The sequence below is a fragment of the Urtica dioica genome, chromosome 1 (genome assembly GCF_054948205.1).
Source record: "Urtica dioica subsp. dioica isolate 48M chromosome 1, U.dioica_male_clone48M_v1_H2, whole genome shotgun sequence".
Lineage (NCBI taxonomy): Eukaryota > Viridiplantae > Streptophyta > Magnoliopsida > Rosales > Urticaceae > Urtica > Urtica dioica.
In genome coordinates, this window is record NC_142756.1 from 15,957,164 (window position 1) to 15,982,643 (window position 25,480).

The 25,480-nt window shown below is 38.6% G+C and overlaps 1 protein-coding gene across 2 annotated transcripts; it reads left to right on the forward strand.

The window, feature by feature from the left end:
• Positions 1-31: 31 nt before the first annotated feature.
• LOC149407509 (ARM repeat superfamily protein) lies at positions 32-3,016 on the forward strand. Of its 2 annotated transcripts, none has more exons than XM_089614245.1 (2): positions 32-1,906; positions 2,342-3,016. In XM_089614245.1, the coding sequence occupies exon 1, from the start codon at positions 174-176 to the stop codon at positions 1,857-1,859; it is 1,686 nt and encodes a 561-aa protein (XP_089470371.1). In that variant the 5' UTR covers positions 32-173; the 3' UTR covers positions 1,860-1,906; positions 2,342-3,016. The 2 variants fall into 2 exon arrangements, with proteins under 2 accessions (XP_089470371.1, XP_089470376.1); XM_089614250.1 differs by having other exon boundaries at positions 2,367-3,016.
• Positions 3,017-25,480: the final 22,464 nt, after the last annotated feature.

The window sequence follows — 25,480 nt, forward strand, 5'->3', positions numbered from 1 at the left end:
ATGTAAGGATTCATCCCCAATACTACACACACAACACGCACACGCACTTTACGAGTCGTCTCTCTCTTGTTATCACACTTTCTCTTCATTCAATTGACTCAACCACCAAACTCTCTCTCTCTCTCTCTCGTCTCTTCATTCATGCATTTGTGAAACCGACTTCGCCGCCGCAAATGTCTCCGACGGCCGCCACGGCGCCACTCCAAATCCTGCTCGACCTCATCAACTCCTCCGTCGCCGCCCTCCTCTGCTCCGCCGGCGGCGTCCAATGCTTTCTCGGCCGGTGGCAGCTCCTCCGCGGCAAGCTCTCCGACCTCGCGGCGGCCGTAGCGGAGACCGCGGAGTCAGCTCACTGGGCGGAGAATCCTCTCCTCCACAATCTTCTACCCACACTCCTCTCCACCCTCAGCCGCCTCTCCGCCCTCTCGTCCCGCTGCTCCGACGCCTCCTTCCCCGGCGGGAAGCTCCTCCTCCAGAGCGACCTCGACATCGCCGCCTCCGCTCTCTCCGACCACCTCCGAGACCTCGACCTCCTCCTCCGCTCCGGCGTCCTCCGCCACTCCAACGCCATCGTCCTCTCCCACCACTCCGCCAAAGACGACCTCCCTTTCTTCCTCCGCGACCTCTTCACGCGCCTCCAGATCGGTGGCCCTGACTTCAAGCGCAAGGCTCTCGACTCTCTCCTCCGCCTCCTCGCCGAAGACGCCAAATCCGCCGCCGTCGTCGCGCGTGACTGCAACCTCGCCTATCTCGTCCACCTCCTCGACCACCACTCCCTCCGCGATCTCGCCGCCCTCGCCGTCTCCGCCATCGCCGCCTCCGGCGACGACGCTGCTCGGAGAATCGTCTTCGAAGAAGGCGCCCTAGGACCGCTGCTTCGGATAGTCGAGTCTTCTCCCGCGGCGATCAGAGAGAAAGCCGCCTCTGCTGTGGAAGCCATCACCGCCGATCCGGAGAACGCGTGGGCTGTCTCCGCGTACGGCGGCGTTTCGATCCTGCTTGAGGCATGCCGATCCGGTTCCGCCGCCGCCGTCGGAGCGATCAGGAACGTCGCGAACGTCGAGGACGCAAGAGTCGCGCTCGCCGAAGAAGGAGCTATTCCGGTTCTGCTTCAGATCCTCGTCTCCGGTGCCGGATCTGACGCGCAGGAAAAGGCGGCTGGATCCGTGGCGGTGTTCGCCTCCTCCAGCGAGTACTTCCGATCTCTGATCATCCAGGAGCGAGGCCTTCAAAGGCTGATTCACCTGGTTACTCACGACGGCGCGTCGAGCCCAGCCGCGTTGGAGCAATTCCTCCGCGCTATCGCCGCCCTCTCTTCGTCGGACCAGGCGGCGCGTGCGCTGGCTGGATCGACAGCGTTTGTTGTACGGCTCGGCGAACTGGTGAAGCGCGGGAATCCAGTGATTCAGCAGCTCGCGGCGTCGATGATCGGAGCTCTACCGATAAGCGACGGAAATAAACGAGCAATCGGAAGTTCGATGGCGTCGCTGATGAGGCTGACGGAGTTTCCGAAGCCGGCGGGGATGCAGGAGACGGCGGCGCGTGCGCTGGTTTCCCTGTTAAGCGTACGGTCGAATCGGAAGGAGCTTGTTAGGGATGAGAAGAGTGTGACTAGGCTAGCGCAGATGCTCGATCCAAGAATGGAGGCGGCTGCCGGGAAATCGATTCCGGTAGCCGTGTTGACGGCGATTCTCGGCGGAGGAAGCAGTCAGGGATGTCGGAGGAGGCTGGTCGCTGCCGGAGTACAGCAGCACCTTCAGCGACTGGCGGAAATGGACGTCGCCGGAGCTAAGAAGGCGGCGCAGCGACTCTCCGGCAACCGGCTGAAGACAATCTTCACTAGGACTTGGAGGGAATAACCGCAAAAGTAACTAACCCTACCCGCCGTCACAAAAAATGTATCCAGGTTAGCTCTTTTTTATTATAATTATTTTTTTCTTAACAAACTCTAGTTAGAGGGTAAATTTGGTATAATCATATCAGCTAGCGATAGCCTTGCGTATTTGACCGGGCTTTTATTTGATTGCCGTGTCATTCTCGACACGAAAAAGACAATTCTATCCTCCGTTTATGCATCATAGTAAGTAATCATGGCATAGATTGGGTGATAGTTATTGTCTTCCTGATGAGTGGGGACATGCAAAGTGATGACGTGGCGAGCTGATGGGTTTAATGTTAGGCGTGTGTGATATTTTGTTGCCTAGTCGTAATTTGCCAAATTAACGGCTGTATTTATTGGACGAGTTAAATTCAACGTCTGTAATTATGTGAATTATTTATTGACTTTGATGGAATGGAACAAAATTGAAATATATTTAATATACAGTTCCTTTTATGACAGGATTTGGTTTGGATTTTTCTAACAGACTGAAGAATGAGAAAGGACTGTAGTCCCGTGGACAAGCTACAAGCCTACAACACACACATCGTTTACTACAAACTTTTTTATTTTCCAAAATATTTTTTTGTTTCCTTATTGATTTGATTATATATTATAATCTACATAGTTTTTATTTTACTTTATAAATATGCTAATATTATATTACTACAGAAAAAAGCAAGAAAGCATGGATGCGGTTTTTAGGGTGTATCCTCGATTTGCCTTTTCTTATTGATATTATTTTATTTTTTTAGTGGATTCAGTAGGAAGTTTGAGAAGGAGATATGCGACTATAATGATTATTGTCGTATTCTTTAATCCACCAATTTTATGTATGTTTGTGAAATGTACATTATTCAGAATTTCAGATCCAAGAGTGTTTTTCTTCCACCTCTTTTATTGTAATGGACAATGATTCAGAGAAAAAGAAAGAATGAGAATGAGACTTGTGTGCACATAAGAGAAGACTAGTCTTGTTGTCTGTTATAGCTTTTGATTGCATGTGACAACTTTGGAGAAATATTTGATTGATGATAATTTATTTGTAGGCGCTAAGCTAGCTATCTCTCTAGAACTCCGAGATTCCATTCCAGTATTGTTTTTATTTTATAAATGGGAATCAATGGCAATGATGAAGGTCTTTTGCTTGGCTCTATGTAAGAAGGTGAGTTGGCCTGGTCATTAAAGATTTTTTTATTTTTTTTTCATGCCTGTTCGCAAATCGCAATGTGTATCATTATGACACAAAACAAACCCAGTCCAGTACTCCAGTCTTGCTTTTTGATTATTTGTCCCTTTCATATAAAATATTCAACTATATCTCTCTTTTACTTTTGTCTTAAAATGATCCGTGTGGAATATATGCATATAAGAGAGTGCTATAAGGCTATAAGTTAACTAACCTATGGTCTCATCCGTATGGTTAAGAATGTGAAAACGTGGTAGATATGATGCTACTGTTGAATGAATAAGTAAAAATGCGTGGGACATAGTTGATAGATTGATATTAAAGGACCTGTGAAAAGGGCAAAATGGGAAAGGGACAAGAGAGAGGAGAAAGAAAGATGTTGGGAGGGTGGGAGACTATGAAACTCAGTATTTGAGGTCCCACTCTCAAGCTTGAAGCAGCGACATCACATGGGAAAGAGAAGAGACCGAATATCCCATTAATGATATATATCATATTTACTTGATGTATTGAGGTTGGATAGTGTGTGGTCCATTTCCTCTTCAAAATCAAATTGCACAACTTCGCATGCAATTTCTATTCCTTCAATTCCCCATTACTCCATCGTAAAAAAGAAATATATAAATATAAACGCTATTTTTTTTATATATATATATACTAGTAGCTCGAAGCTCGTCTATTAGAGAAAATGTATATCAGTTGAAGGTACGAACATCGTACGACTTCTAACATTGAACGATAAGACCTCGTGACAACAATGATTCAAGACTAAGGTTCAGTGAATGCACATTGAAAATTTCCGACGAACGAAAAAAGTAAGAGTTCAAGCATATGTTTTTCTATTTCTGATAAAGGGTTGATGTACTTGTAAATATTTTTCGTTCACAATTATTATTTTTTTGTTTTATAATTAATTTATTTATATTTTTATTTAAGGTCCTTCAAAATGTATATGATTAATGATTAAAAGTGGGTAGGTAAATGATGAGGTTTTCCTTTTACTATGCGTATGTAAGCTGCTTTTTATGTTAGTGAGGCATAGATAACGTCGTTGTTACCTTTTTTTATTTATGAAATTGTGTAAACAAGAAGCCCTGAGTATGAAAAATCGGGTCTTCATCTCTGGTGGGTTTAAAGCAGTGACTTTATTTTCCTAAGGGATGAATCAGGCCAGCTTAGTCCTACCATCACCAAGACTCGATAAATACCACTTCAAACTATATTTGGTAAGTCATTCTTTACCAAGACAAATTTCTGCTGAAATTATCTCTATATGTCACTCCGCTCTTCCTTTTTCTACAATCTATAGATAATATGAGACCATGCACCTCACTAAGCACTTAGCTTCGCGGAATAATGTTGAGCATTTGAGTGTGCGTCTAAGAAAATTCCGTTGTCCACGCTCTTAGATTATTGTCTCGTCTATCTAAGGTGATAAATTAATTTTTTGGTGAACAGAAGATTAAGACGACAATCATCTTTACCCAGTCCAAATTCTTAAACGGTTTTTTTAGGTGTCATAAACAATTCCTCTTTCTCGTCGGGATTTTGTAGACCCTACTGGGATCGTGACATTTCAGGTTTTTTTGCATAATCACGATTCTCTTAGACAATCGATAAAATAATTTATATAGTTGAGTTGTCTGGATCACAGGGTTTAGAGTTTTTATCTTTGGGAGAAACTCTAGGAAGATCTGTGAGTAAGAGCAGTTAGGGAAACACATTGATGGGTGTAAGGTTGTGTGTGAAGGTTTTTTCTTTCAGGTTTCTCTCTGTTTTGTGGCTTGTTGAGTTGGTTTTATCCGTGCGAGAAGGTTATTTGTGAGCATTGTGAGCTTTTGGGAAGGGAAACACGGTGGACTTCAGAGATTGGAAACACGGTGAGAGTTCAGATAGGAAGGAGAAAGGGTGAGATGTCTGAGAATGAGAGCGTAGATGAGGAGCTAGAGGTGGAAACATCCTTTCTGGCAAAGAATCTGGTTATTTTCCAGAAAATGGACAAAGAAGAAGCTCTGAGACCAATCTGGTGGCGGGGAAAATCATTACCAAAAAATCACAAGGATGAGGACGAAGATGGTTTATGACGTCTTTTCAGGTGTGGCGGTGTAAGAAGAAATGGTTCGTGAAGGAGATTAGGCTAGGAATTCTATAGTTCCAGTTCAAAAGTTAGGAGGATGCAAATCGGATTTTGGGGGGAAGACCATGGTTCATAAAAGGGAATAAGATGCTCTTGGTGGAATGGCCAAGTACAAAGACCATCAATGAGATTGAGTTCTCGTTTTCCCATTTCTAGGTGGGGCTCAAAGGTCTCCCTCATGGGCTTTTATATGAATCCAGTGCAGAGGAGATAGCTATAATGTTTGGAAAGTTTCTGTCGTAAAATGGAAATGAGGGTGGAGATATGAGGTTCAAAGTGCTCATGGATATGCGACGACCAGGCTTTCCAAGGTTCTTTCTTGATCGTGATAGGATGAGGCCATTATGGGTACAAGGAAATTATGAAAAAATTTGGCATGATATGTTTTAAGTGTGGTAATCGAGGCCACGAAGAGGGTGACTGCCGTAGAAGTGATTGGGTGATGATCAGAGCTTGTCACTCCCCAAAAGTTCTAGCTTACGGGGGTGGATCCATACGGAATCGACTTTCAGTATGTGCTATGCCAGTTTGGATTTCTTGATTGGGCGAGTGAAACACAATTTTGCAGTTTAATGGTTGGCGGATTTTGTCGATCGGGGCTATTTCACTAACGAGATGAAGAGGCATCCGATAGAAGATGGTGGAGAGTTCGATCCAAGAATTAACCCATCAACATCGCCGAACTGAACTTGGAGCAAGCCCGCAATAGAGACGTTATCAGTAGTGCCAGGTACGTACACTGGAGGATGCAGAGTAGTGGGATGCACAGTTTGGCGGAAGCAGAGTAGTGGGTGTTGAGAGGCAAAAGTTATTTCTAACAAAAAGATTAGAGAGGGGCTTTGCATCAGATAGGGGGAAGGACGGGACCACTGACACCTAGGCCAGAGCAGACAAAATCAAGGTTGGAGGTCATATCGTCCCATGGCGATATACAAAAATATAAGGTAATAGAGAAGAGCGTGACACTTGTCCCTAAGGAAAATAATCAACGATTTTGGGGTTATTGAAAAGTTATCGATGTGGCCTATCAAGAGATTTGGGCCTGATGGGAATCTATTGAAGGTAGGAGTAAGGGGAATTTTATTGAAAGGCCTAGTGGCGATGGGATCCCTAGACCAAAGGTTCATGACGAAGGCCTGGAAGTGAATAGTGGGCGGGGAATTCGCGAGGGTGGGCAGGAGCAAGGCCAAAGGGCGAAAAGGAAAAAAGAACAAGAACCTAGGTGCGATAAGGAAATGGCCAAAATGGCAAGGGTTATGCATTCTGGTCCAGAGCAGATCACGAGCGGGAGGGAAAAGAAACATGAAGATGTATTGTTTTTAGGGATGAAGTGAAAGGCATTGCTTGGAAAGTGAATCCTCTAAAAGCCCCCGGCCCGGATGGATTTCAAGGTATTTTCTATAGGAAATTTTGGGATATCATTGGGAATGATTTTGTCCACTTCGAGCAAGAGTTCTTTAAAACTAGGGAGATGTTTGAGAAGATCAATTTTTCCCACATTGTCTTAATCCCTAAAACCGAGGGAACGGTCACTTTTGAGAAATTTCGCCCGATAAGCCTTTGTAATTTTAGCTTCAAAGTTATTACAAAGATTATTACGGTGAGACTTTGGGGCTATATGGAGAATATGGTTTCCCCTTTCAATCGACATTCGTGCCCGGTAGGTGGATAACGGAGAACATTATTCTCGCCCGATAGATTATGCAGACGATGGCTAGGAAGACGGGGAAATATTGCCTCATCGGGATCAAGATTGACATTAGTAAAGCGTATGATTGGTTGGAGTGGAGTTTTATTCTCCAAGTCCTCAAATATTTTGGAGCATCGGGAAAAATGATTAGCCTCATCAATCAATGTATGTCCACGACGTCCGGTGCTTTACTACTCAATAGGAGTCCACTCAAAAGATTCAAGCTCACAAGGGGTCTTAGACAAGGTAATCCGCTTTCACCCTATTTGTTCATTTTAGCATCGGAAGTCTTGAGTAGGATGCTAATGAAGGCGAAGTGGTTGGGCCGTTTTAATGAGATCAGCATTGGCCGAAAAGTCCCCACCATATTGTTAGGAATATTGCCCACTAGAAGATGATGATTACTAAATAAGATAAGAAGTTACTTTATTAGCATCATATGATTAGTGGGTTGAGGTCTGATAACATTCAGAATCAATAACAACTATCATCCATAGTCTCTGTATCAAACTGAATCGCATGCTGGGCATCCGAGATCGGGCGGCGAACTAAATATCGGAGTCACTATGTATGAATTGCATCATGCTTACCTCAATCCTGAAATGAGACATGTTTTTCATAGCTTACGTATTCTCATTTGAGAAAATCAGAGTTCGGATTCACTATGTGATTCTGAACAGGACCTATTGGTGAAGTACTAAGTTATGAAGATATCATGAGTAACTTTGTGAAGATCTCATAGATATAGAATTCATGTACAAGATTGCTGAAATGCAATGTATATCACATCATGCTTTGTTCCTTGGAATGTGAATAAACGAACTGGCCAGTGTCCAAATTGAGTCATGACTCTTTTGGATGAATCAATGTGACTTGTTAGCTCATCGTCAATACATTGTTTCTAACTTATTCACAAGCGACAAAGGAGTTGAGGAAATAACAGCTAGAATGGTAAAATGGTAATTTTTTAAATCCCGACTAGCTGATGATATTCATGAAGGGTAAACATAGATAATATTCAGTGGATCCACTTATCACAATTAAGTTGAATTCTTGAGTAGAAAATAAATTCATTTGAACCGAGAGATTCTCGGTGTCAAGTCTTTAGTGGAGTCAGTTGACATTAACCTAAACTTGGAAAAAGTTTGTGAACTTTTGAATCCAAGTATGTTAGCTCAAGCTTTGTTCATTTGGATCCATGAGGTCACTGTCACAAGTCATATCGAGTAGGAATAGTTAAACTAGAAGCTAAGTCAAAACAAGAACTAGACAAGTTTTACGAAAATTGTCTAAATGGTATTTTTGTCTTTTTGGACATAGGACGAAATGAATGACAATAAATTTTTTGACATTGTCATATGATGACAAATAAACCACTCGGCCATAACAAGTTATTTGAGCCTTGAGGATTAATTTCATTTCATGGAATTTTACTAGAAAATTCCAAATTGGCTTTTCTTATGTTGTCATGAACAAATGAAGAAACATCTAGAAGGTCATTCTAGAAGCCCTTGGCCGTCCAACCTAAGAGAGAAAAAAGGAGATTATTTTGTGCATTGATGTATGAAGATACTTGGCAAAAGAAAAAGAGGAAACAAATTTCGTCTAAGAGGAAATGAGTCACACGGCCAAGGAGAGAAAAGAACAAAAGAGGAAACAAATCCAAGACCTTCTAGAAGGTGTCATGGACGTGTGGAACAAGGGAGGGAGAGCAAATATTTGCTCATGAATATGTGATATTCTATAGAAAAGAGGAAACTACCGTTTGAAGGTAATCATCCTCCTATAAATACCCCACCTCATTCTCATTGTTGCTCATCCCAAAGTTTTAGAGATTGAGAGCTTCTCTCTCTAGAATTGGCCGCCCCCTCTCCCTCTCTCTCTCTAGTTCTTTTCGTTTTTGTTTTGGCACCTAGGTCCACATTTGACCTAGTGTTTTAGCTCTTCGACTCTTAGACTTGTTCTTGATTCGTCGTGTTTAAAAGTGCCCACACACTAATTCCTTCTTATCTCGAGTGATTTATGTGATAGAAACTTTCGTGGTTACTCGAATTCCCGAAGAACGAAGAAATACGAGCTGCGTGGGGAGACGAACGTTTCAACCTTCCTAAGGCTTCTCAACGTTCAAACTTCACAAATGTTAGTAAACGAGCAATGCTCTTTAATAGTTTTAATTTAAATATAAACATGTGCTTGCTCTTTGTCTAGGTTAGTAACATTGTTTTACTTGTTTAAAATAAAAATTTTATTTTCCGCCGCTTGCTCGAAGCGTTAAATATTTTCTTAACCCTAGATCAATTCCAACAATACATGTGGAACACAAGTGAAGGTTGATCACTTAGTGAGAACATTCTGCACTTGTGGTAAGTGTACGACCTGGACATACCTTGCATGTAGATCGATGTGTCGTTTAAGGACCGTTACGACACACTAGCCAGGGTCACAAATGATGGTCATATTGACGCTTGATCTTAATCCTGAAGTGATCATGGACTTATAGGTCGTGTTACCGGGTTCTTTGATTCATCACGTTAAAGGCCAATGAAGGTTGAATAAATGGATGTTTTGGGAACTCTGGACATGATCGTAGAAGGGAAGTGTTTTACAGATACAGAATCCAGCTTTCTTGAAAGAAGGTTAATGTTCTCTCACCTAAGGGTTGATTCCAGAACCGATTGATTATGCACACTTCCGAAGTTGGCTTACGTTCGGTTGAATCTTTCGTTAAGGAAACAACGATGCTTAGGGCTTATATGTAACGAGAAAGGTATAACGGAAAAAATTGACCTATCTCGATACGAGCAGATTCAGCAGGGTCATGATCACGTACTGACTAAATCAGTGGACACTCGTTACGATGAGTAAATATAATTCTAGTATCGAAGTTGGGTTCAGTCCTGGATTACACGGTGGAGTATTGAAAAGGACTAGACAATTCGATTAGAAAAGGAAAAGGAATATTTTTATCGAGATTGTTAAGCTTCTACTACTAGGTCCATCGTCCCCGATTCGGCTTCGATAAAGGCAGATAAGAACATTAATATAATAGTATGTATTATTATTATAATCTCACTTGATGTAATAGTGATTGACAGCATTAAATTCCAAAAAGGGTATTTTGGGAATTAAATAAATATTTATAGTAAAGCTATTTATTTATTGCTAGATCAAGTAAATAAACTTATTATTTATTGTTGAACAAGTAAATAAATGTTTAATGGGCTTAAATCTTTTGGGCCTTGAAAAGGCAAAAAATCGCCTACCCCTACGGTGTTGGACGTTTTTGCAAGTATTTTTTTCTACTTTTCTGTTCCTAACATTTAGGAGGATATCTAGAAGAATATAATTTCCTAGATTTTCTCAACAAGCAAATATTTTATACTACTATATAAAATAAAATCCTAGATACTGATCTGATAGATGAGAGAAAAAATAGGATTCACTTGTTGAGATCCAAGGGCTGAGATTTAATCCACTAGTGTAAACACAATAAAAGGAAATAATATCTTTTAAAATATTCTAGAATATTCTATAAAGATACTTTTTAAACTGCTATAAATAGATGGCTGATGTGAAGCAAAATTTAACAGAAATAGCCAAGGAATTTCGTGGCCTCTCTCTCTCTCCTTGAGTTGGCCGACTTTTCCTCATCCTCCTCCCCTCGGAATTGCTTCAATTCCATTCTTAGACATAAGAGAGAAAGATCGAAAATGCCCCGTTTTCAGATCTAGTGAGATATAACAAAGGCCACTCTTTTGTCTTATCTTCCTTAAAGATTACATTTCTGAAGACTTTGGTGTCATCACATCAAGTCCTTGAAGGAGAAGTTCCAGATCTGATCGTGTGGAGGCTTGTACGTTCAAGACGAAGACGGATCTTGAAAGTTTTCGGTTCGTGAGCCAAAAACTGTAAGTTTTCTTAAACTCGTCTTTTATCTGATGTGGTTGCTTAATGAATTTTCTTATGATGAATTAATTAAGTAATCTAGATCTTGTTTAATAACCATGTTAATAATTAGCTCTTGTAAGCGTAATTATTCTTTTCCGCAATTAACTGATTATTTAAGGTGCTTTAATCACCAACACATATCGCATCTTATGTTTGCAGACGATACAATTCTTTTTTTCCATGCGAAGGTAGAAAAGGTTAGGAATATTATGAAATGTTTTGAACTTGATCAAGAATGGTCCGGTCAACGTATCAACGCTAGCAAGTGGGGCATTATCTATTTAGATAATTGTGTTGACGAGACTCGTTGGTTACTCAATGGCACCTTGGAAATGAAGCTGTGTGGGGATAATCTATTCTATTTGGGGAGCCCTTCCTTTTTTTCTTGGTCGAAATCGTTCAAAAAGTTTCGCCTTTCTTAAGAAGAAAGTCTATAGCCGTCTTGAAGGTTAGATGGTGAAATCCATCTCCAAAGCGGGTCGGGCTACCTTGATTAAATCAGTTGTCCAAGGAATCCCTTCGCATGCGATGTCTACCTTTCGGTTGCCGAAGACCTTTTGGCTGGGGATTGAAAAAGATGATCGGCAGTTTTGGTGGACAGGTGGAGTGAGTAGTGACATGCATCTAACCTTAGTCATCTGAGAGGGACTCTGCTTGTCGAAGGATCAGGGATGGTTGGATTTTCACTGTTTAGAAGATTTCAACCGTGCATATATCGCAAAATTGGCTTGGTGGGTACTTATGGAACCTGACTTGCTCTGGGTCAAGATCTTTAAAGCTAAATATTGCGCGCAGGCCCCCTTTTCCCACTACGATATGAAGTCTACATCGTCTAATGGATGGCGTGAAATTGCTCAAATGGGCTAGTTCCTTACAGAACATTCTTTTTCACTTGGTGGGGAATGGCGAAGATACGAGCATAGCTAAAGATAGATGACTAAAGGGCGGGTGTGTTAATACAATGATGGTGGGTCGTAAGGGGTTGACGGAGGTAAGGAAGGTCGCTGAACTCTTTCAGGAAGGTAAGAAACGGTGGGATCTGGGGACAATTGGCAAGTTGTATGGCCAGGCCTACGTCGATGAGATCTCGCGTACTAGGACTCATCCGGAGCCAGAGCAGAATCGCGTGGTGTGGGAGCCAACATTGTCGGCCAATTTAGTGTCAAATCCGCGTACCACGAGCTTAGAAGAACTTCTTTTTGTTCCTAATGATATATTGTGGAAGGCAATGTGGCGGATTGATATCCACGAGAGTTATAGATTGTTCCTATGGAGAATTGGGGCTCAGAGTTTGACGACAGCGGAACGGCTCGCGAGCTGTGTTCCAGGGATGGATCGTGCGTGTCGAATTTGTGAAGACAAAGACAAATCGTTATGGCATCTTCTACTACTTGTGAGACTGCGTCGCGCTTGTGGTTTGTGGAAGGGCTGGATCTGCGCTGGGAGAGCGCAAGTCGGGGGCGAAGATCATTTGTACCCTTCTGGATCATAATGAAAGGATAAAGACGGCGATTGGTAAAGAGGGGTTCATTTCCAAAGATGTGAGTATCATGGATACGGTGTGGAAGCACTGAAATAATGTCCTGTTCAACGGTAGGAACAGCCTTTTTCCAGACTTGTTGCCCATGCGAAGAATATGGGACATGAGGTCAGAAGGTCTGGGAAGAATAGAAGCAGAACCAAGGTGTAGAGGAACCTGGGGGCAATGCAGCTATCAATCTGCGAGAGAGGGGGACTAGACCGACTAGTGAGGTGATTAAATTAAACATGTATGCTGCTTTTACGAGATCTAGGGTGGCGATCGGAATAGTGGCCAAAGATAAATTTGGTCATGTGAGATGGATGTGGCGGAGTCGAGTCGGCGCGGTATCGGCGATGGAAGCTGAGATGAACAGAGACTTGATTACTATGTTGCTGGCTAAGTTTAGAACCCACCATTATTTTTTAGTCGAAGGTGATAAGGCAATCATGGATGCTCTTGCGAAGAATGGTGCGTGTTCGGATTGGTCTTGTACACCTTTGTTCAATAGAATTTTATCCTTAAGCGATTGGTTTTCAGAGTGTGTGTTTAAATGGGTCCATCGAGCTTGCAACGATGAGCTCATAGGTTATGCCAATGGGCTCTGCGCTCGATTGATTTTGGCTTTTGTGTGTTAAGGGAAGTCCCGCCCCTTATGTGAGATAGTTTATTGGCGGAAGCCATTGTTGAATGAGAAGCGTCGGGTACTTTTTTTTTTCCTTCTGCCGCACCGGATTTGGGACGGAGGGTTCTGATTAGGTCCCCCAGAATTTCCAAAAAAAAACTATGTAAATAGTTATATTAAATAAAATAAATGTATTATTTTGTTGGGTGTATAGATTATAAAATAAATAAATACATATAGCTGTCTACATTCTTATTGGGTACCCTACCAAGATGACACTGCATCAGATACTGCTCTCAAACAAAAAGCGGATTCCCGTGATTTTTTTTTTTTTTTGAGGAAGCGTGGGCGGAACAATATTTCCAAAAAAAGTGTTATATAAATTAATTGAACGTACAAATTTATTTGTATAATTGACTACAAGCAAATTTATAGAGTGTCTCTCTAGCTGTAAAGCTTTAAAGACTCGCTCATTAATGAAATCTATTCTCTTTTCTATTCACTTTTACTCTACGGTTGGTGGTTATTATTCTGGCTTAGTCACTTTTCTTCTTTCCCACCCATAAAAGTTAGATATAAATGGCAGTTATTCGACCATAGTGCTTGTATTTTCACTGTTGTTTTTTTCTCTGCTTTCAATCTTATTTATTTTTTTCTCTGGATATAAGATGACAGAATGAAAAAGAAGTATAAAAATTAATGTTCCTTATGTACTTACCACATTATAATTAAACTAACTACTAAGTAGGTAAAACTTGCGTTTCTCGTTTAACTAACATAATTACCCTCGCGATTGTGTACTACGTGGTAAGGAAGTAAGCAATAAAAGGTAATAGGAAACAAGCGATAATCAGTGAGAAGCATTGGCAACGTGATTTATTTATTTATTTTTTTTTTCAAAATGTCTAATCTAATGTTAAATGCCAAATGTGCTAACAAATAATGCTACTTATAGAAACGAGAATCTATATTATTTCTCTCTTCACGCATTGTACAGCCCGTGGAGATACTAAGCAGAGATCAAATTGGGTCACGGTCCATTGTCGTGTGAAAACAGTTTTGATCCAATTTTTTTATGGGGCTAAGTTTGCTTGAGAGTAGGGCTGAACAAAACCGAACCGAAAATCGGATAAAACCTATATCCAAATCGAACCGAAACCGAAATCTGGAGCCACGTCAGATAATCGAAATTCGGATTCGGATAAGCGATCCGGTTTCAAAAACTGGACCGGATATCGGATTTGATTTTAGACAAATTTGGATATCGGTTATATAACCGAATTTTTTTATTTAAAAAATTAAATTAAAAATAATTAAACATATGTCTTTCACAACCACCTAGACCATGATTTTGAAAAAAAAAAAAAAAAAAACTTCACAACATTTTTTTACCTAATTTTTATTTTTATTTTTTAGACTGAATTATTATTTTAGAGCTTTATATGACTCGTTTTGTACTCATATTTAAATCATTTTAATAATTTTAGAACTAGATATGTATTTTAAAAACAGCATAACCGGTTTGTTTAAACCGGATATAAAACTGGATCTGAAATTTAAAGAATCGGATAATCGAATTTTGAAAAACGGATATTTGACCGGATATTGGATTTAAGAAACCGGATAACCGAATTTCGGTTTTAGACTAAACTGAACCGGATATTGGACCGAATTTTTAAAAACCGAACATTCGAATTCGGATATAAAAAATGTAAGAAACCGAACCGAACCGATCCAGTTTCAACTCTACTAGTGAGGTGAGTTTTTTTTTTTTTTTTTTTTTTTTTGTGGAAATTAAAGGTACCAATTATTTTATTTTTTTTTTAAATAATAACAGTAGTAAATAAATTTATTGTAAAAATAATTTTTTTGTAATTCTTATGTTTGTATAATTTGTTGATGTCATTTCCAAGCTTCAACAATCACGAAGAAAACAAAAGATAAAATTATGTGTATTTGTTTCATATATCTATGTGGATTTCAGAAAAACGTCGTATAAAAAACGAGAAGGTAGTTAAAAGCAATTGTCTTTAACAACGAACTAAAAAAGTGAACTGTTTATCAAATCGGTTGATCTGGAAAACAGTTGATCGAGCTTGTCTGATTATGAAGTGAATTAGCGAACTCAGAATATTTTGGCCGTCTGAGTGTTCAATAGTGTCTGCCACCGCCGGTGGAGAATTTTTTCCGATTGAGTGCTCAATAGTGTCTGCCGCCGCCGGTGGAGAATTTTGGCCGCCTGAGTGCTCAATAGTGTATGTCGTCGCTGGTAGAGGATTCTGGCCGCCTGAGTGCTCAATAGTGTATGTCGCCACCGGTGGAGGATTCTGGCTGCCTGAGTGCTCAATAGTGTATGTCGTCGCCTAAAGCTGTCAAAAGGATCGGACCGACCCTTTTTCTTCAAGCCCAAAAGAAGTCGGAGCCCGATCCCGACCTCGATCCAAAATCTTTTATTGGAGGGCCGGACTCCGGTCGGGCATAAGAAATATGATCTTTAGCTTAACCCAGGATCAAGCCCTTGACCCTCAGGGCCGAGGGTCGAGCCTGGACCCGGACTTGAATAGGGCCTAAGTTGTGCCTCAAAAAGTCTAAACTATATATATATATATATATATATATATATATATATATATATATATATATATATATACACGAGTGTTTAGCTTGAAGAATACTAACCGAAGTGTGGTGAGAGGAGATGAAATGGGCATTGCATATATGTAAAGTAGAAAGAGTGAGGCACAACACAAAAACGAGGGCAATATATCAGACCTGGTATTGATGATATATATGTGCATATATAAACAAGTTTAGCGTACTACGTACTATATACAGAACAGAACTCGTACCATACGTATGTAATGTGAAAGAGCTGATAGGCAGTGAAAAGCAGTCTAAAGAATATGCAGTAATTAAGATGACGAAGATAGGTTGAGAGAGAGACGGTCATAGTAAAGAGAACGTGGTGTGGTTTTTGTGAGAACAGGTAGTCATTTGATCCATCTTTGTACCATAAAAAAAGTAATATACGCATAAAGATATTGTCTGTTTTGGCAAAATATAGGGAAATGGCAATTTATAGTAGTCATTTCAATGATTTGGAACAAAATATAGGGTAGCTTGTTTTTGGACACTTTTAGTAGTGTTTTGAGGAGAGATAATAGTTTGATACCGGGTTTGCCATTGAATTTGTAATTTTGTTCATTCAAGCCCCCAAACCAAAACTTGCTCAATAAGACTTCTCATACGGTCTTGTTTATTGTGCCATGTACTTCTCTCTCTCTCTCTCTCTCTCTCTCTCTCTCTCTCTCTCTCCTCTCTTTTTTCTCTGCGTGTGAAGGACGTTTCATCTCCCTTTCATCATCCTGCATGAGCTGCGTGTCTATGAAGTGAAGCTCAGCTCTCCGGCCACCTCGTCCTCGTCTAAAAGTAAGCTTCTTTCGTTCATCGTTGTCGTCGTCGTCTTGTCTCCTCTCTTATTGTTTCTGGGCTTTCGTTCATCCTCGCCGGGTTTTTGAGTTTATGGGTTTCGGATTCATGTTTGTTCAACGTCATCATCGTGCATCTTAAAAGAAAGCTTCTTTTTCGTCGTTCATCTTTGTTTTCGTGCGTTTGTTTGGGTTTCAAGTCTGTGTCGTTCTGGGTTTGTTGGTGCCATTATCCGCCGTCTCTGTGTTGTTTGTTGCTGGGTTTTTTTTGTGTTGTTCTTAATTGTTTTGAACGTTTGAGTTTTTCGCGTTCTTTAATTGTAGACATACATGTCTACAGTCTCTGAAATTGTAGACATGTAGTAATTGTAGACATATAGGTGTACAACTTCCGTTGTTGTAGACGTATTAGTTTACAACAGCTGAAGGTGTAGACCTGTATGTCTACAATTACAATAATTGTAGACAGTATATCTACAATTACACTCCATTGGAGTAATTGTAGATATACATTTCTACTAATATTCTCATTGTAGACATTTAATTTTTTCATACATGATAATAACAAAATCAGATATGCGTTTCTCCTATGCAGGAATGTCATAAATATATATATTTTCGAAACACAGTGGTACATGGGTCGAACCCACAGTATACGTCGAGGGAGGAAATTTGGGTATTATGGTGTCGTCTTCGGTGAACTACCCTAGTCTGATGCAGATGTTGTTTGCGGAGCTTGGCCTTTCCCCATCAACTCACAGAATTGATTGACGGTGCATGTAAACCTGTTGAGATTAAAGACAACAGTCAATTGAAAGCTTATTTGTATTTGAGGAAAACGATACTTGACGTCGGAAGATTTCATATGATTTTGGAAATATCTGAAGAGCCACGGGGACACTCGGCCGTCCATCCCACTGGGCCGCCCAACCTCGGAAGATTACGAACTCCTCTTTCAATCACGGTGTTGTGAGGTGCATGTTGAAGTAATAAGGGATAAGAAGTATGTGCATTTTACTTATTAACCTTTATTTATTATTGTAGATTCTTTTATTAGAAGAGTAAAAACCTAGCTTGACATAGCTTTCCAAAAAAAAAACAACAATCTTATATGGGCATTCTTTACTTATTAGTTCACCATTTATTCTTGTCGTTTTTTTTAAAGAGATTAATTCTTATCATTGTTCCTGCTTTGATTCCCTTTTTTTCGTGTATTTTTTTAATGGTATTTTTCGTCTTATCTATTCCATATTATATTATGTAGGAGTTTGATCCCTTTTAATTAACAATTATAGAGTTATTGTGATGTGCCCGCCGATTTTTTTATAATATGATTATACGTTTGACTAAAAAAATATTAGAATTAATGACATTTTTGGCCCCTCGTCTTTGACCTCTTTAACACCTTGGTCCCTGATTAAAAAAACTTGCAATCTTGGCCCATTATGATAGTCATTTTTTCACTTTCAGTCCTTCTGTTAGCATTGTTGTTAAAATTGACTGAAAATTCTCACGTTTAAAACAAAGAAAAGGAAATTATCAGAATACCCTTACCTATTCTACTTCCTAATTATTGTTAATAAATAAATAAATCTTCTCAATCCCCCCACTACAACACCACCACCACCATTAAATAAATCTTCAGGACCTGGTTCGCCTGGTACGCGTCCAACGCTCGTTGATTCTCCCGAGCGACTCCTCCGTGGCCCGGCCCCACTTCCCGCCCTCTCAGAGCCGCCGATTCCGACTGGACTCTCCTCTTGCCCGACGAGACTCTGCTCAGAATCCTCTCCTGGCTTCCGAGCTCTCAGAGAACCGCGAACTCGCTAAATTATTTTTCCAAACAAAACTGAAACTGAGAGAAAAGCAAAGAGGCAGAGAAAGTTTATTAATGGTGTTTTTTTCCCTTCTTCTTCTTTGTCTTCTTCCATAGTTTTCTCTCTCTGTACTTACATATCGCTTTCCATGTCCATGAATTCACCTTTTGGAGCTCCGTCGAACCCGACTTCGAGCTCTCCGCCGAGCAAGGAGACGAAAATGGCCTCCGCCGAGCAATTGGTGCTTGATCTCTCCAATCACGATCTCCGAGAGAACGCTCTGCTCGAACTCTCCAAGGTTACGTTTGCTCTTCGTCTCTTAGATATTATCGCTTCTCCGATTTCGCTCAAGTCTGGTTAATTTCATTTTTTTTTCTCGCCCCTTCCTGTAGTGTGTGTTTTTAAATTAGGGTTCCAATCGTAACCAGCGAACTTGAAAAAAAATCCCCTAATTTAGGAATGGCAGTTTTGTCGATTGGGCGAAAGGTATTACATTTAGTGTCGACAAGGCTTTTGAAAGAATGTAAGTCCCTGAATCTCGCCATGCTCTTGCACCAACAAACCCTAGTTCGTGGCTTGGGTAAAAAATTCGTCCCCGAACTCTTCGGAGCGTATATCGGCTGCAGAAATGGCCGATCGCGTGCTCTGACTCTGCTCGAGGCTCTCGAGCCTTCACGCGTGTCTGTGTTCTGGTGGAACGAGCTGATTCGAGTCTCGGTTCGATCCGGGTCGTTGATCGATGTTCTCGGGCTTTATAGCCGAATGAAGAGGCTCGGTTGGATTCCCGACGAGCACACGTTCCCCTTCGTCCTCAAAGCCTGCGGTGGAGCGCTTTGATCACACGCTGGCAGAGTAACCCTCGTGAGCCGCATATACCACGTCCAGGCCGAGGAGCTGGAGCGGCTCAAAACCCTCGCGGGCCGCACCAAGCTCGAGTCCTTCTGCGCCTTCTTATGGAAGCTCGTGGCCGCGGCGGAGGATTGCGCCGAAAAGGTCTGTCGAATGGGGATCGTGGTGGACGGATTTACTGCCAGGGTGGCCAGGACGAGGCCGTAGCGTTCGTGGTTTCGTCGGGGTACTCTGAAAATTCTTCTGTTAGCAGCGAGAGATTTTATTTTTTTTAACTATTATTTTTTATTTATTTATTATTTTATTAATTTTAATTGTAATATGATTTGTTTTTTAATTTATTATTAAATTACGATTTTGTCCTCATTTAAAAGGCACGTGATACGCACATGATCCATTTTCCATCTGTTTTGACGTTTTTTTTAACAGAAGGACTGAAAGTGAAAAAAAATGACTATCATAATGGGTCAAGATTGCAAGTTTTTTAATCAGGGACCAATGTGTTAAAGAGGTCAAAGACGAGGGGCCAAAAATGTCATTAATTCAAAATATTATAAGGGTAGTTGTAAGTACACATTATTTTCTACCATCATGGTTTAAGTAACAGTGGAATAGTAATTGCATGTATTAATTTTGATTACTCATAACTTAGTTAAAAGTGTAATATATTATAGGAAGAGAAATTTCATAAAATATGCTTAAAAATAGGGTTTTCTTATTTAATATGTCATGTATGTCAACATTACACTTTTTATGATTCTATTTCTTATTTTTGATCAAAATACCCACCATCTTCACTATTCTCTCATCTTATTCGACCAAACACACTCTCTATTCGACCAAACAAACATAAACAAAGAGAAAACCGTCAAGAATTTTGACAAACACACATAACAAAAATCGTCAAAAATTTCGACAAAAACACAAAACAAACGAACATCAATCCCATCGTAGTCGCCGAACCATCGCCGTCGAAGGCCGTTCCCCTACCCGAATCCAGAACTGCCAAGCACCACCGAACACCACAGAGCCCGATCTCAACCACCGTCACCAAACACCAAGCACCACCATACAAGCTACGAAAACATTAAAAAAAAAAATTATTGAAAATAGTTTATAAGCCAATTTTTTTTTTTTTTTTTATAAAAATCGTTGTACAAGCTACGAAAACATTAAAAAAATAATAATAAAAATAGTTTGTATGAAGGTTACCGTCGTACAAGCTACGAAAACAATAAAAATAGTTTATTAAAAATATTAATTACGAGCTACGAATATATTATCAAAATTATTTCATTAAAAATAGTGTGTACGACGATTTTTTTTTTATAAAAACCGTCGTACAAGCTACAAAAACATTAAAAAAAATTAAATAAAAATAATTTATTAAAAATATTAAAACAAATATTAATTAAAAAAATTAATTACAAGCTACGAAAAACATTAAAAAAATATTTTATCAAAAATATTTTATTAAAAATATTAAATACTATTAAATAAAAATAGTTCAATAAAAATATTTAAAATATTAATTACAAGCTAAGAAAATATTAAAAAAAAATTATTGTATTAAATATAGTATAAAAAACCGTCGTACAAGCTAGGAAAACATAAAAAAAAAAAAAAAAAAAAAATTAAAAAACCATCGTACAAGGTACGAAAACATTTAAAAAGTATTTAACTAAAAATGGTTTATTAAAAATATTAAAAAATATTTATTAAAAATATAAAACAAAATATTAAAAATATTAATTAAAATCTACGAAAATATTAAAAAAAATTATTTTCTCAAAACTAGTTTGTACGACGGAAAAAATATTTAAATAAAAATAGTTTGTACGATGGTTTTTATTTAAAAAAAACCGTCATACAAGCAAAAAAAAAAAAATTAAAAAAGCATTTAATTAAAATAGTTTATTAAAAGTATTAAATAATTAGGTTTATTAAAAAATATTAAAAACAGTAATTACAAGTTACGAAAATATAAAAAAAAAAATATTTAGGGCCCAAAAGTTGGTCGAATTTCTTGAAAGTTGGTCGAATTGTCCAAAAGTTCGTCGAATTTTTTGAATTAAAGCAAAATCTAGAACAAACCCTAGTTTATTTTTTAATTTCAGTTTTGCATTTTGTAGAAGATATTATGTGCATTCTATATAGAAACCAAACTAAATACTCATAATATTAACACAACACAACCTTACACGTCAAAATCCACAACAAATCAAACAATTAAAACCCTAAGATGTAAAGAAATAAACAAAGAATAATCTAAATCCACAGGCTGCGACGGCGACGGTGGTACTTGGTGTTCGGTGAGGGTGGCTGAGATCGGGTTGTGTGGTGTTCAGTGGTGCTTAGCGGTTCTTGATTTGGGCAGGGGAACGCCTTTGACGGCGATGGTTCGGCGACTACAAGGGATTGGTGTTCGCTTTTGGTTTTTGTTTTTTTTTTTTGTGTTTTTGTTGAAATTCTTGACGATTTTTGTTATGTGTGTTTGTCAAAATTCTTGACGATTTTCTCCTTGTTTATGTTTGTTTGGTCGAATAAGAGGTGAGAATAGTGAAGAGTGTGAGTATTTTGGTAAAAATTAGAAATAGAAGCATAAAAAATGTAATGTTGACATATTAGATAAGAAAACCTCATTTTTAAGCATATTTTATGAAATTTCTCTATAGGAATCCAATTAAGGGGAATTCAATTCCCTTTTACTAGTAATATAATTCTCTTTAAATAAATTACCTGTTGGTAAACACGTGTCACGTAATAGCTATATATTGAGAAAATATACTAATACTAGGATAACTACGTAAAGAAGTAAAAAATGATATGTTAAACTGAAAATAATCAATACCAATCATACATGCATACATATAGTTTTCATAGGTTAACCAAAAATAATCAATACGAAGAATACATTGATAAGTTCAATTTATTTATACTTATCAGACATTAATCCGACTTGAATTAAAATAAATCCTTGAGCATTTTAATGTTTTCCCTTTGTCTTTGTCGTTTTACATGTTTTTAGGTTTTTACACGCGAAAGCGTGTCTTTGAAGAGCGGGAGTACTAAATTCCAATGAGTTTATCAGAAATTCTCAAGGATTGAATTCGATACCGACATGTATACCTAGAGTCTGATTTTATAGAGATACCATCATGTATACCGACATGTATTACAGAGAGATTTGAAATACTCACATCCATGGGTAAATTGTTTATCGACGAATATACTGCTTACCGATAGATATTTGGGGAAAATCTTATTTTATATCAAACATTAAAGACAATATATATATATATATATATATATATTATATATATAAGTTTAATTTTATAATATTTATTTAAAAAATTATTTTGTAATATGTTTTATGACGGTTTCTTCTATTACAGAGAATATTTTCATTGAATGTTCCAAACTGCCTTTACACGTGGCAGCCTCATTCAGCCTACATGTAACCATACAAAATCGGCTATATCGATTTTGTTAAAGGTTAAATAGGTATTAAATAAAATTAAACATAAATTGGTTTAAAAAGTATGGGCAGTATTGTCAATTCTAATGTTATAGTTTAGTGTTTAGGGTTAATATAATAGTTCAATGGGGTAAAAGCGTCTAATAATATGTACCATTAATGTTGATTAGTAAATGGTTGATTTATACACATTAATCAAGTTACCATAAATGTATCAGAATACACGTGTCATGTAATAGGTATATATTGAGAAAATAAACTAATACTACAATAGCCACGTAAAGAAGTAAAAACTGATATGTTAAATTGAAAATAATCAATACCAATCATACATGCATACATATAGTTTTCATAGGTTAACTGAAATTAAACAATATGAATAATACATTGATATAAGTGCGATTTATTCACACTTATCGAACATTAATCCGACTTAAATTAAAATAAATACTCGAGCTTTTTAATGTTTTCCCTTTCCCTTTGTCTTTGTTGTTTTTAGGTTTTTACTCGCGATGACGAGTTTTAGAGTCGAATTGAGCATTATCGGACCAAAGTGGGTCGATACGGGTCATCACGGGTCACATCGGAGCAGAAATAGAGAATTTCGGATGAAAACGGATATTTGTTCATCGCTGTGTCTCGGTCAATTGGTTGCGTCTAGGTCTAGGCAACGAATTTACACAGAGAACACCGCAACACAACATTTTTTCATGACTGCGTCTTGGTCTCTAAGACCGACCGAGACGCGGATTCCAGGCCAGCCATTTTGAGCGAATTTTGAAAACAAATATGGTCCGTTGGATCATTTTACATGACCCAGATCAGACTTTAGGGACCAAAACCCTTTTTTAAGGGTTAATTGAGCAAAGAAAGAGGATTCATTCAACTTAGGAAGAGAAAAAAGAAGACAACAAGGGAGATGAGAGCTTCAAGGAAAAATCCAATTTTTTGGGTTTCACCATTAGAGTTCGTCTATCCCTCATTTCATTATCTTATTTGCTTATTTTGAGACAATGAACGTTTTTGTATTTGTGTATGTTTGTGTTTTCCACATGAGTGCCTGAACTCACTGTTAAGATTATGATGTAGCTTGAGTAGTTGGACAATTTCTATTTCTTGTTTGTTTATATTTTCAGACTCTTGTTTCTATTTTATTGAATTGTGTTGAATATATGAGTATGGGTACGTACATTGTGTTCTTTGAACCATTTCCACTCAATCTAAGCCTTTAAATTAGGAACCTTTCACTTATATTGTGTTGTTCAATTCTTTCAATCCTAGATTTATGGTTGGATAAATATAGGTACTTATGTGAGCGAGGTGAGTAATCGAGAGAAGAAAACCAAACGCCGACTGGAAAGTGGGCAATATAACTTAGTTAGCGGTTGACCGAGAGGTTAGTGTTAATTACGTAATCGCGTTTTTAGGTTCAAAACCGAGAGGTTATGGTTGAGGGTACTTAGGGTACGAGCCTAATTACAGTAGGATTAGATGGGTGCAAAGATATTTGGCTCGTCCGATGGTTTACAGAGATCTAGGCGGCACTCGAGAGAGGGTTTAGAGCAATTAAGTCCCATTGGTTAGTGTTAGTTGGGTGTAGAAAGTGGATGTTAGAGTGATGCCCATGAAAATATGATTATGGTATTTATTTGACATATACTGATTATGATAATGATAGTGTATTAACTCATTAAGTATAGAATGCGTAAATCTTAATTGATTTGTACAAATATTTACATATATCCTTAGTACTTAGCATATACCTTAGTAGAGTATTCACATGAGATGTGAGATACCAACTTTGGGCTAAGTCACTAAAGCGTAATTGGTCAGTGATTTATCGAGTTCTAGGATAGTTCGGTGGAAATCATATATATTCAGCATTGGAATGAGATGACAATGGGAGTATTCTGTATAAAGAGTTTATACACGACCTGGACTGTATTTGACATCGATGAGAAGTCAAATATCCGTTACATCTCACGTGTCGAACACACAACGATAGCCATATGAGATTTGATCTTAATCCTGACGCTATCCTAGACTCTGTAGTGGTTTCTCGGGTTCTTTGATTTGGTCGTTAAAGGGGGATCAAATATGCCAACTCGGATACTTTCATTTTGGGAATTTGAGACATTGCCAAAGGGGAATGAGATAGACAGATACAGAATCCAGCTCTCAATAAAGGGAGTTAATATTGGTTCCCCTTGTCATGTCAATTATGGTACCGAAAGATTGCGCGCACTTTTATGATACGATCATAAGTGGATCTTCGCTAGTGAATTGATGGTATGCAAGGAATAGTTAAGAGGTGAATCTAATGGTCTGACGGGTTAAACCTATTCGAGACACATACCAATCTGGAGGGCCGAACTCATGTAGTGGCACTTATAAATGGACAACACTGATTGTGTAAACGCATAACAACTATATCTGATAATCTTTTGAGTGCAAATTTGTGTCTATAGTGGAGTCATGCAAAGTTGACAAAGTCGTTTGATATTCCGAGAGAGTCTGCGGATATCAAACGTACTTGTTGGAGCAAGTCATCGGGTCCATAGTCCCCGTTCCGGTTTCGATAAAGCTTTTAGAGATACTCGTAATTAATTGGATTAATTACCTCACACAATTATATTTTGATTAAGAGTTAATCAAATTTTAAGTTTCACGGTAAAATACTTTTACCGCACAGTAAAATAATTTTACCGCACTATAAAATAGTTTTACCATAAAAAGTTAATTAAGAGTTAATTAATTTAAGACATTAATTTTATGTCAATCACTCACACTGTGACACGTGGCAATATGAGATAGGCGCCTAGTCACTATAAATTAGGAAGCTGAAAATTACGTAGATTTTATCTTCAATGACGTGTCGATTTTTCATTGGATGAAAATTAATTCTGGGAATTATTAGGTGG

Coding starts and splice junctions, on each gene's coding strand:
- LOC149407509 (XM_089614245.1), top strand. CDS start 174: ATGTCTCCGACGGCCGCCACGGCGCCACTCCAAATCCTGCTCGACCTC.